The sequence below is a fragment of the Acanthisitta chloris genome, unplaced genomic scaffold (assembly GCF_000695815.1).
Source record: "Acanthisitta chloris isolate BGI_N310 unplaced genomic scaffold, ASM69581v1 scaffold3439, whole genome shotgun sequence".
Taxonomy (NCBI): Eukaryota; Metazoa; Chordata; class Aves; order Passeriformes; family Acanthisittidae; genus Acanthisitta; species Acanthisitta chloris.
This window is the reverse complement of record NW_008689643.1, coordinates 79233-92598: the sequence shown is the minus strand read 5'-3', so window position 1 is coordinate 92598 and position 13366 is coordinate 79233. Positions and strand designations below refer to the sequence as shown.

Genomic DNA, 13366 nt, shown 5'->3' with positions numbered 1-13366 from the left:
ATATACACACACATCTGTGTGTGGAAGCTGATTGCTGCTCAAGGAACCTCCTTTGACATGTGGTAGGGCTGGTGATCCTATTTGTGCTCAGAGGTATTTACTGATAACAGGAAGAGAGTGGTTTTGATGAACTTTCTCAAAGCATTTGAGTTGCAAAAGCATCTGTAGGTGAGCCCTAAACCTGAATCTTACAATAACTGCAGCTTTGTGTAGTGGGGTAGACTTTCCTCCTTTAGCCAGAGCCCTGATGTCTGATTTATATGGAGAATCCAGTTGTAAACTGATTCTCACCACTGAGTGATCATTCTGCATGGGGATCTGTTAGTTCATGTTTAAAATCACAGCAATCCTGCCTCCTGTTAACATGATTCCTGACTGATTAATGTCCTGTCCCTAAAAACATGTGCAAGTTGTCCGTTGTGTTCCGTGTGAGGAAGTCACATCCTGTCTTGCTTTGATAACTCTTCAGAATGTAATGTCATAAACCCCAAACCTTATTTTATTGCTAGACTGGGGTGAGACATCCAGTGTGTGTCAGGATGAGACATGTTTTCAGAAACTGACTGGTGATTTATCATTCCTGATACCAGTCAGGCTGGTTGGGGAGAGAGAGAGATGTATGTACAGTTATTTATTTCTTTATTTAGCCATAGTTTGTGAACTGTGTCTTTAATTATTGCACATATGGGCTGGAGACATTGAGAAAGATCAAAGGGGTAGGTTAGCAATTCAAACTAGTGTTTTAACCAGTAGAATGTCCAGATGGTTGCCAAGCAGCTGGGAATTAATCTTTTGCTGCATGATTAATCTCTACCTCAAAGTGTCTCTCTCTTTTAAAAAAAAACTTAGGACGAAAGTTTGGGTTTTATGGGTTTGGATTTTTTTACATCTACAGATCCTGAATTTTAAGGGAGAAAAGCCATTGACTAGAAAAAAGACATTGAGTAGAAATTGCAGTGGTGAAAAGAAGGTAGGAGTACAGTTTTGATGGCTGGTTTAGGAGATCCTGAAATGTGTGAAAAGTTCAGTAGCTGCTGAAATACAACATAAAACAAAGAGACATAACACCAGGGAGAAAAAGTCAGTGCTGTTGACTCAGTGTGCTCAGACTCCTTCACTGACTCAGCACTGAGCAGAATCATATGAAGTTTTCTAGTAGCATCTACTCTTCTGTTCTCCTCAGATTTTACTAACTGCCTCTGAAATCTCTGTGATTTCTGCACACTCTCAGGCTCCTTGGGGCTTGGGTTTCAGTGCTGGTAGGTGAAGATTCAGTTTGCTGCCTTTTATGAAATTGTGTCTAGTAAGTTCCTACAGTGTATAATCTCTCACAGTTTCTAAACATATATTGACTATTTCTGGTCCTTGCTGATGTCAGAGTGGCTGTGACTCGTGGCAGACACTTGTTACGTGTGGGAGTCAGACACTTGCCACTCCAAATAAAGCTGTTAAGTAATATGATGTGTTGTAGTGCTAATATGCATGTTATGTTTATTAGCTATATAAAACATCCTTTACAGCAAAAAGTACTGTTTGCAGTTATTACAGTGGTTGGGATACAATGCTCTAATGCATTTCCCTCTACTCCCACCACCCCCAACTTGGAAATCTGTGAAGAATACATTGTTCTCACTTGAAAGAGCCTAATGACATTTACATATGAATAAAGAACAATTGTCCATTCAATTATTATTCTGTATTCAGCAAATTTGTATTAATTTCAGTGTGATTTAAAAAGTCAAGATTTTCTTGATGGGAAGGGCTGGTAGGGTTTGGTTTGGGGCAAAGCCTTTCATTTTTAGTGACTCTAAAACTGGGACCGTGTCATTTTAATTTTGCTCCAAATCTGGTTTCTTTATAAAGAATACTCCGTACAAACGTTTCAAGTGGCAGTAGCAATTGTGGTGTTTTTAAAGAGTAAAGATACAAAGAAGGTTAGATATGTGGAGGGAAGTAGAAATGTTTGTTAGGTCAAATAATAGAGTGCAGATCATAAACATGGACTTTTGTGGAGGGACCTGGGCAAAGTGCCATGTTTATAAAGGGCCTTTTTACATTCTAATTTCTGGCTGTTCCCCTGGTTTGATGCTGCTTTCCTTTCAGGCCATCCCTGGTTTATCCTGAGCTCTTTGCAACAGAGACTTTACATGAGTTTATTTTACCTTGGGCATTCCATTGGGTGAAAATATTGATGCTAGTCAGGACTTAATTTGGAGTGGTTGATCTTTACTGTTTCAAACTGTAGTTATAGATCTGTTTGTTTCTTTAAAATTGGAAGTGACCAATATTTTTTCCACGTCACAAAGATTTAGTGCAAGATTTTCAGCCATTCAGTTTTGCAAATGGAAGATTAGTTCCAACGTGATTAAGATTTATATTTAATGTAGGAATTTCTGTTGAAATAAATTGTTATGTAGTAGAATTTTTTCCTTTTTCTCACAGCAGTGATTTTGTTTTATAGATTTCGGTGGTTGTTCTGAGTCTTGCATTGCTGCAAAATGTGGAAAGTATTAATATACCTCAAAGCTAATGGTAAAAATTTCTGAGGGTGCAGCTTGATACAGAAATAACACAATGAGAAAAGACAGTTTGTTATTGATGAAGTGAGAGACACTGTTCTAAATTACTTTAGTCTGAAGTCATCGTGTCTTTATAATAAATCTTGACTGTTGTGCACAGTCTCTCCTGCCTTGGCCTTCCTGTATGGTTTCAAACACTGTATAAATTACCAATATTTATTTTTTTAACCTTGCATGTGAAAATGGAGTAAACAGGATTCGGTAGAAAGTTCTAGTTGTTTGTTGATATTTTGTTAAGAAACCTTTTTCTTCTCTGGAAATATCAAAGCTTTGTGCAGTGCACTGATTTCTTTTAGCAGCTGCAGAACACCAAGACAAATAAGTTTTGTCGTGTACTGTAAGATATACAAGTCATTGTTCTACATTGTTAGTGCTTACTTTGAAGTTCTCATTTATTGTTTACATCCTTCTCCCCCTTCCTCCCTTCCTCCTTCCCTCCCCCATATATTCATAGACTTGGAAAAAAAATAAAGCTGGCAAGCAACAAGTACTGTTTTGTCAAATAGCCATAAAAAAAAAAAATCTGATGGATGTTAAGCCTCCAAGATGCCACCTCTGGCCTGAGGGTGAGCCCTGTAATGAAGACAAGTGAGCAGTGAGCAGGAGTTCAAAGCTGTCTCTGGTTAATGTTGCTAACCTGCTTATTGATTTACTTCTAAATCAGCTCTTGAAATATTTCGACAAATTTTGGTCAATGGGGACAAGACGAATGTTTGTCTTCTGTCACGAAAAACTGCGAGAACACCTTCTTTTTCTTCCCCCAAAGATTTATGACAGTTGCAGATTAGACTCTTTGGCAGTTATTGCTTAAATTTTCCTAGCACCTAACCTGTGTGCTCTGAAACCACAGGACAATGACACCACGAAAATCCATTTTCAGGTAACTCTTTGCTGCTTTTGGTGGTGTTTTACTTTTTTGAAAGGAGGAAGAAAGTGTGACTAGGCACATAAAAGCAGTTGTGTTGCTACCACCCTCCATGGCTTTAAATAACAGGGACAGCACAGATGTTTGACATCAGTATTGTTTACACGGCCTTAGGGTTTAATTGCCTCATACTCTTTGTGAGGAGGATAAACAATGACAGAAAGCCAAAGGAATGATGTTCAGGCAACAGCAATGGCTGCGTTTCAGGCATACTTGCAAACTTCTCAACTATAGCTAAATATCTACACTGTTTTTTCCCCTTGTCTGAATGGTAACATGCCATAAATTTTGTGTTCTTTGCTGCCTCTTGACTGGTGATAAAAGGTATGAAAACCGAGGAGCACAAGCACCGTAAATTGCGTCTATCAAAGCGAATGACTTTCCTCAGTTCTTTTTCTCTGGTTTCTCTAAGACTTGTGAAGGTCTTTGGTGCTGCTGTAGGTTGTTTTGTTTGTCAATATGTGTGTTTAATAAATGAAGCAAAGCTGAGGAGCAGCACATGAAGTTACTGAGTGCTGTCCCACAGGAAACTGAGCCAAGCTGAGGTTTGACATTTGGGAAGTGCAGATAGGCAACTGCCTCACTTTGGTGTGGTTTCAATTTGAAAGATACTCCTTGATTGTAATTAGGATTTAATAACATGCTTAAACTTTGAAATGGGAGCCATTCCACTCCCAGTTGTGAGGTGTTGAGCCCATTTGCTTCGCCCCAGTCATGAGATCACTGCTGAAAATGTGTTTACATGACTGGATTATTTTATCTCCATATGCAGTGAGGTTGGAATTCTGCCTCACAGAAAGGGTGGGTCAGAAAGCAGATCTCAAAATGAAACCAGGACTCCAAGCTTTGCTGCAGGACTCTGCTGTTATCCTCATGCTTTCTGCCCTTTCCGAAAGTTTTCCACAGAAGGAACAACAGGTGTAGGATTTTTAAACCAACATAGCATTATTTTTACAGCAGATGCTCAAATTAACACTTCCAGAAGTTGTGATGAAGATACATGTGTGTCTTGGAACTCGGGACCAGTATAAAATTGAACTGTTTTGGAAAGATTATTTTACTTTTTGCCAGTTACTCATTGCAAATACAGTTTTCCTCTTACCACTAGCTGAAAACTCCATGTGCACATCAACTGTTGAAGTTCAAACACTTGAATATAGGTCTCCTCGCATTTAGTTATATAGTAGGTTTTGAAGGGACAAAATGAGGAAAGTTGTGGATGGATCAAGTGGAGCAGGAAAGTCTCTGGGTAGCTGAAACTTCAGAGTTTCATTAAGTTGGGACAAGTTGAGGACCTTGAGTGTTTTTGATGGCATCAGTTTTTCAGCCTTCAGCTGATGAGCAGTTGGTCTGTGGGATTTTTCAAGTAAGAGATCTTTTTATTATTTTTAATAGCCAAAGGAAAATTAATCTGCTGTTATTAGAGCATCTGCATGAAGAGTTTTTCACAGTTTTTCACAGTTGTTTGGTTGCAAGTTATTAGAGCATCTGCATGAAGAGTTTGCTTGTATATCTCAGACACGTTTTTCACAGTTGTTTGGTTGCAGCTAGCTCTTCTTTTTTGGAAAGTAGTCCCAAATCTGTGAACTTTGAAGAATTGGCTGCTCCAGTGGAAGTAGTGTAATGAACTAATGAGTTAAAATTGATGAGGACTAGTGCAAGGGTGGTGCTAAATGGAAGATTAATGAGAAGTGGGAACCAACGTCAAGTACAGGGAGTTCTGTCAACCTGTGGGGAAGGAGCCTGTGGCTGAGAACAATCAGCAGCACTTGAAAATATATGTCCAGATTAGATCCAAATGAAATTTGAGATTTTGATTTATTTTGGTGTTATTTCAAGGTACAGAACCTGGACCGGCTCTCAGCTGATGCAAACCACCAAGGATTAATTTCCATCAGCCACGACATTCTCACTTTATTAATGAGTTTTAAATCGAATGTGTTTGTGTGGATTTAAAAGCTGTGTGAGGGCAATAGCTGTACATCAGGAATTCATAAGCTTTTAATGTAATTCAAGTAGATTGGAGTCTCTTTCATGTTGTGTTTCGAGTATTTGTGTTTTTACAAGGCCTTCATATTTATTTATGGAGTGTTCACAAACTGTCTCTCTGCAAGTGGATTACTGTGCTCTTTTTATTAAATCAACACTTATTCATCACCTGGTACTAAGATTTTTCTTCTATAATGTCACTTTTTGCATAGATTTCTTTTCATATATACATAGGCCTATATTTCCTGGATAGAACATGCATTTTTATCATGATGCTTAGTTGAGGATGATAAAAGAGGTGGCTGACAGCTGAGAATGTGATTTATTTTCTTTGCATTAATTGTCAATTGTTCTCCCCCCACATCAATTTGCATAAGACAAATAGTTGGGTCTCCTCTTTCTCTGGGGTGTCATAAGCAGGTGGATACGTTGGGTATCAGTGGTTTGGAGTCCAGACATTGACAGAATTTGCTGCTCTTTCTTCTCCTCTTTTCAGTTCTTGAGGAGTTTCCTTTGTTACTGGGCAGCATTTTGCATTTTTGAGTTGACTTGGGTTTTTGTAGCTCATGTTTTCAAGTCACAATGAACGAATATATAACACAAAGGAATCATAGAAAAGAAATTAATAATTTCCAGTGTGTTTAGTGTTTGTTAGACAAAGATTCAGGCTTGAATGACAACTTTTGATTAGTCCAAGGAACGAGAATAAAGGCAGAATGAATAATGCTTATCTGTTCCTTTAGGGTTTGCCTGTTGGGAGTAAACTCAGGATTTTAGCTGAGCTAAATAAAAATGTGAGAGCTGTAAATAGCTGTGTGGTCATGGGAGTGCAGTGCTCAGCTCAAGGTGAGGGGATCTGGGCACCTTGGGCTCTTAGGACTTCCAGAATGCAAACACAAAGTTTTCTGTTGGCCAAAGACCTCCTAAAGTCATCTGCTGGTGGTGTTGGGACTCACAGGGGGTTTGGTATGTTTGTTCTGACGTGAGAGGACATTGGGGTCTGTCACTCTGGGGAAGCTTTTCTGTCCCCTTTGCTTTTTGAATGGTAGGAATTAATATGTGTAGAAGTGAAATAACCTGAATGTGAACTCAAGGTGTCACTTTTGGGTTTTGGAAAACTGTTGAGAAACACAAAATTCCTGTCCTATCTGTCCTGAAGAGTCTTTAAGGTCGTAGTGAAAACATACAAGAGATGGAAAACTACTTGGAAAATGGCAGCACAAAGTAAGAAGTGGCAATGTCATATTGTGCTGGGGATGTTCAAGTTCTGCTCAGAACAAACACAAGCAGGACAGGAAATGGATTTTAGCAATCCAATCCTTAATCCCCTTATAAGTCACCTCGAAAAGGAAATGTGTTTGTAATGTGAACTCTGTGAAAACAAACAAAACCAAACATCCATCTGGGCTAAAGGACATTCTTTGTATAAATGTGACACCTGCCTAAAGAATAAAAGCAAGTTTACCAAACTTGGTATATTAACAGAAATATTAAAGGTTTTTTTTTCTGGAGTGTTTATTTAAATGAAGGATGATAACATGTTCTGGGCAGTAGCAGTTGTGTTTGTTGCCAACTAAAACATCTTACAAATTCATTTTCTAAATAAATATTTTAGGCTGACATCTTTCCTAACAGTTTTATCAAATGAATATGAAAATACTCAGAAACAGAATATAGATTTTTTTCATAGCAATTATTTGTTAGTGACTTCCCATCACCTTCTCAAAGGCATAAATGAATAATTAAAAAGGTATGCAAAAGTCATTAGTGTAATTTATTTTTTATTTAAATCGAGTTGTGTTTGTGTTCTGTTTTGCTTTTAAAGCTGGACATGAGAATGAAAATAGCAGAAGGTAAATTTCATGAAGGGAAGCTGAGGCTGCAGCAGAAACATGATGCTGATGTTCAAAAGGTAGGAAGTGTTTGTATTTTCTATCAAAACCAGTGTTTTAAACAATAATAGAGAACATAATTATCATAAATAAGTAGTAGTTCTTTAGCTTCTTCACAGTTGCAATTAATGTTCACTGGAGTTCACGTTGTAGGTGGCAGTTTGTGTGAGCTGATAGGAATGCAGAGTGTTCTGTGATAGCAAAAACTTAGGGAGAGGAAAACACTTGCAGAAAGCAGATGAAAATCGAAGGTAATTTGTTTGTTTGTGTGAACAAGACAACCTTTTTTACCAGCCTAACAACTTCTGGGGGTTCATGTGCTGATGAAATCACAGATCCTTCTTTTAGAGAGAAAGCATTTGTTTCAGAGAAAAATGTGAACAAAGATAATGCATTTTTTATGGCCACAACGCAAAAAGAATAGTAGTAAAATCCCCAAATCTATCACATATGTTGCTGCTCATGCAGCAGAAGTGCTTGTTCTCCTGTCTCCATTCTGACACTGTATCACGAAGCAGAGATTGGTCACTGAGCAGTTATTTGTGTTATTGCCTTGTTAAAGCTTCTGTGGCTCTTAATTCTTCATGACACCAGATCTACTTCTCTGGGTTAAGTTGGATTTGGCTTTATTGTGTTGCATAGCACCACTTCTGGGGAGATTATAAAAAAAAGGCTATCACAGACTTTGCTGTTAGTTTTAATGCCATGTTAGAAAGGTGGGGTAGGATTGTGGGGGCCCTAAGTGCTGTGGAGTGATGTGATCCCAGGGCCGTGGAGGGAGTTAAACGCTCAGCGCCAGGATTGCCATGACTGATCCTGCTGTAAGCTCTGCATTACTCAGTCCCTCGGCTTTGTTTCTGCACACTGAGTCACAGGCTTGGAGGAAGTTGGTTGACACAACACCATGACACATCAAAGCCTCCTGAAAGGATGTTAATATTTGGTCAGGTGCATATTTGGCTCATCTGTTCTCAAAGCCTTCGAGCAGGACCAGCGAGCAAAGCTGAGAGTCTAAAGGAAACAGCTTTGTGAGAAGAAGAAATAGTTGAAATGCTTTCTCATCCCTGGAGTTGTCATCCCTTTCTAACTGATGTTCGAATTTTGTCTTTTGAAGTCGTTTAATCACGTTGGGTATTTTAGAAAAGGTTAAATAGTGTCGTATTAATCTTTAAAGACACAAAACATTTATTGCAGATGGAGCAATATTGTTTTAAGATGAAAGCTTTTGTTTGATAATAGATTTGGGGCACTGTTAGAAAATCTCTTTGACTTTAATCTTTATCTTAAACACGAAGTTGAAATTAAAATGCTACCTCAAAGTCTGCTTGGTTTTTCCCCAAATCATCATCCACAGAAACGTGGGTGTTGTTACCCTCATATTCTTGCTCTATTCCAACCCATTATTCCTTGGAATCCATGCAAGGAATTTTGATTGGTGAGCTACAGAAGAGTGTAATGAAGTTCACGAATTTATTTAAGTACTTTTAAAACCTGCTGAGAATTTTAGATGCTTTTAAATAGCATTTGGCAACAGAAATATGAAAAGGGAAACCAAATTTTGCTTTACAGTAGTTGTTCCATGAAACTTCCAAGCTCAACAAAAGCCACACTGGGTTTGCCCAAGTTTAAGAGAAAACAAAAGATCCAACTTAAAACATGAAACTCCTTTTTGATCTACTTCTGCTACATTTTTCCAAATCAGTCCTTTGTTTATGACATGGCTGTCTGAGCTGTGAAAATGACATAGATTTGGTCACTTAGTCCTGTAGGACCTGAGCAGCTCGTGCAGAGATGTGGGTTTGTGCACTGGTTGCAGTTTTGGGTTTTTTGGACTTTTATTAAAATATTTTGACTCGACCCTGCAGATTTTGGATAGGAAGAATAACGAAATGGAGGTGTTGAAGTCTGTCTACAAAAAGAAACAAGATGAAGCTGAAGAGACAATTAGGAACCTGGAGAAAAAAGGTGATTTTTATCCCTGTGATTGTGTTCTGTGTGGTGGAGTTGCACTGCATCCTCTTGTGGCTGTGGGTTAACGTGTTCCTTGTGGTGCAGATGGCACTTTGTTCTCCATTTGCAGAACTTGAACTAAGATTTTCCATTAAATTTGGAGAGTCTTGTCCAGTTGTCGTTGCTGTCCAGTTTCCAACCCAAATGTTCCAAGAGACATGTGGTCTATTATATTTAATACTTACAGGTTTTATGAGCGTCACCAAGAAAGGTTTCTTTGATGGTACCAAAGTATTTTGGCCACTTGTTTCAAACCTTGTGGAATCTCTGGCTCAAAGTTAATTTCTTTATACATTCAGTACATTTTAATCAAACCACAATGGATTATTTTTAAGACTATTGTGGGAAGAGATTTCAAACATGAGTAGTAGTCTTGAATATGTCGTAAGTACAAAACTTGGCCTGAGTGTGGCCTGTCAGCAGTTTTCCAGTGTTAGTTTCTTTTAGAATTCCTTGGAGTCCATTTTCACTATGGACTAAACCACAATGTAAAATAATACACAAGTTTGGTAATCTATGGACAAAAAGGGAGAGTGTTCCATGTGTATTGTTTCCTGCTCCTTGGCAAAGGAAATTGTCCAACAAGGGATCTGATGCTTCTGTTGGTGGCTGCTCTTGGCTGGAACAGGTTGTGTTGGATAGTGAAAATCCTCAGTCAGTTCTGAAAAGTGAATATGTACCTGCTTTGTTTTCCACAACATTTATCAGACTATGAATTCTTGAAGAAATCACTTCCAATTCAAGTTGGGGAACATAATTTCCATGTGTGTCTTGGGCATTCAACCTTCACAAGAACCTTTTCTCTTAAGGATGTCCACATTGGGCATTCAACCTTCACAAGAACCTTAAGAGAATTAAGTATGTCCACGAAACCAGGTTAAAAATGCCCATTTTCTTTAGGTTATACAGATTTTGCTGATGTCTGTTTACTGCTTCAGGAAGGAAAACTCAGTCTGAACTAGTCTATAAACAAAGCAGAGAAGAGAGAACACCTTGTAATATTGTAGTGACACAGAATCGAAGTGCTAAATTTGAAAGAAGCACATGCATTAAGTATTTAAGAGCCAAAAAAACATCAGAAAGCCAGGTCAGTTGGAAAACTGACATAAACTGATTATATCTGTTGCCAGCACTGGAAAATCCCAAAGGTGTCTCTTGAAAGGTTGTTTATTTTCCCATTTTGAACAGTTCAGACCCTTGTTCGTGAGTCACAAGTTGTCAGGGAAGCGAAAGAGCAGCAGATTGTGGAGCTGAAGAAGATGTGTGAGCAAAGTAATGATTCCTTGAACAATGAGTGGGAGAAAAGGGTAAGGAACAATCCTTGTTTGCTGTGAAAGGCTCCTACAGTGAGTGTCTGGGGTAATGCATCTGTCACTCAGAAAAATAAATCTAAGCAATCTGTTCCTTTTAGGGATATTTTTTGACGCTGATTTTATTCTTTTTTTGGAGTAATCAAGACTCTTCTTGCTGACACTTGCACACCCACACCCACCCAGCTGGTCACCCTGTTCCTGGGGTTTATCTGGCCTCCTGGCAAGTCTCTGGATGTACTAGGGAAGTGTTTATTTCTGGTTGACCTGACATGGAATTTTAATCTGGGTAAACCTGCTGCTACCTGCTGTCACGGTGATTCCTTTGAACTCTTATTTTTTGCAATGGGTCATGAATACTTCAACGTATTTTTATTTATTGTTAGACTCAAGACAGCAGCAAAGCAGAGGGAGAAGCATGTTTATTGTAAGGCAGCCTCACCTTTGCCCAGATTATTGTCAGTATTTGTCTTGCTTCCCCCTCTCAGGAGAGGGAGGGTCACAAAAAGGGCAAACCCACCTCCCTTTGCACATGAAATATGCTGTGTAATTTAATTTTTTTGCAGCCCTGCATCTGGAAATGATGTTGGCTTTAATTCTTGCCTCCTAAGAGATAAATCATAAATCTTGTCCTTTGTGCTTGAGACCTGAAGGCTTCAATGTTAAGTGGTTGGTTGTTTTCTTTTTCATAGAATCCCAGACTGGTTTGGATTGGAAAGACCTTAAAGCTTATCTCATTCCATCCCTGCCATGGGCAGGGACACCTCCCACCAGCCCAGGTTGCTCCAGCCTGGCCTTGACACTTCCAGGGATGGGACAGCCACAACCTGGTTTTGTTTTAGAGAGACATTATTTTGAGCCCAAAGTCATCCCACAGTTTGCAGTTACCTGCCAGTGCTGTCCCTGCAGCTGTAGTTGTCAGCAGTGATGACACTGTGCCAACAGGAATGCAAATTAAAATGCAAATACTAATTTTAGCTTCATGTAATTCTAGCACTGGAATCAGAATATGCATCTAATGGCAAAACGTGGATAATATGATGGAAATACAGTGAAACTTAGCAGTGCAGTATTTTTATACCTTTATATACTGCTCCTTTCTGTGTATTTTTTCCTTTGAGTAGACACAGGTTGTTTGAACAGACATTGCTGACAATGATGCAAACATTGCTGTGGTCAGTTGTACAGGAGATAGAGACAATTCCCATCATTTTTTGGCTTTCTTATTTATTTATATGTCTTACACATTTGGAGGTGATTTATTTATTTACTTATTTCCCCAAAACTTCTGAGTTGCTTATATATCTTACTACTTTGTTGACTCACAGTCGACCTGTTCAGTGTGACAATGATCAGATTTTGCCTTAGAGGACAGAAGTGTGGCCTGTGTTTTCTGTCACTTTTATCCTCACGAATGCTTTTAAATGCCAGTTTTCTATGCCATTTCTTATTTTGTGCTGTTTTTCCTGCTGCAGCTTCACGATGCTGTGGCTGAAATGGAGAAGGAGAAGTTCAATATTCAGAAGAAGCACATGGAAGATGTGCAGGAGCTGCTTGAGAAAACCGACGCTCGTGTCAGCAAGATGCAGGAGGAGTATTTGCAGCAGGCAAAGTCAGCTATAGGTCTTATGGGGAATATGTCACAACAGCAAGTGTCTCTTTTAATATTCAGGTGTCATGGGTTTGTGTTCAAGTGGTTGGATGGGGTTGGGAGCAACCTGGGCCAGGAGAAGGTGTCCCTGCCCAGGGCAGGGGCTGGAATGACATGAGCTTTAAGGTCCTTTACAACCCAAACCATTCCATGATTCTGTGATGTATGTACATACTTATTTTTGATAGTGCAGTTCTGTCTAGGGAGAGGACACTGTCCTGGCAGCCAATCCTACCAAGGATCTTTTCCCCCAGATAAAATCATCAGAGCACAGCTCTGCAATCAATATTACACAGATACATACTTACAATGAAGGTCTAATTCTACCATTTCTCACTCTTTCTCATTAAGTTGGCAGAACTTTTTTCTCTGTAGGTTTGTAGACTATAAAAAAGAATTTATATAGTGCATCTATTTTCATAGAAATGTGACTTTTTACTTGCTCACCTCCTCTTTGAAGGAGCAAAGGCTTCTGTTAGATTAAAGATGATAGAGAAAGGATTTATAAAATAATTATTGATTGTTGTAATTTGTTGCATTTCTTTTCTAGAATATATCTATTACTTATGAGAATAATTATAAACATGTAAGCAGGTATAATCTGGGTTTTGTGCCTGTTCTACAAATGATGCAAAAAGCACAAAAAAAATTCACACATAACCTCAGAAAAGCATCCTGTACTTTTTATCAGGATGAGGCATGAAGGAAATTGAATGAGCGAAAAGACAATGTCAAACAAAATTTATTCCTTTATTAATGAATCTTGAATTTAAAAATTAGCATTCAGATCATGTCATAGGTAATAGTAAATACAGAGAAAAATGGACACAGTCTGTCAGCAAGATTGAATTTAAGAACCATCAAAACCAGACAGATCTTGCTGAGCAGCTTCTGATTTAATAATTAAACAAGGTAGAGTTCAAGGCAGGGCTTAAGATGAAAGACTAGACTGTCACTGGAAATTAGTTTTCTTTTTTTCTCTCTCTCTTTCTCTCTCCTGATTTTTTTTT

The 13366-nt window shown here is 38.6% G+C and overlaps 1 protein-coding gene across 1 annotated transcript in view; it reads left to right on the top strand.

The window, feature by feature from the left end:
* Nucleotides 1–7318: 7318 nt before the first annotated feature.
* Nucleotides 7319–13366, top strand: part of LOC103808684 (centrosomal protein of 112 kDa-like) — a gene marked incomplete at both ends in the record, with an annotated part of 83818 nt that continues 77770 nt past the window's right edge. The window contains 4 exons of the mRNA XM_009081487.1: nt 7319–7405; nt 9251–9350; nt 10584–10702; nt 12181–12340. Coding sequence (XP_009079735.1) covers nt 7319–7405; nt 9251–9350; nt 10584–10702; nt 12181–12340 — 466 coding nt within the window. The remainder of the gene's footprint in view (nt 7406–9250; nt 9351–10583; nt 10703–12180; nt 12341–13366) is intronic.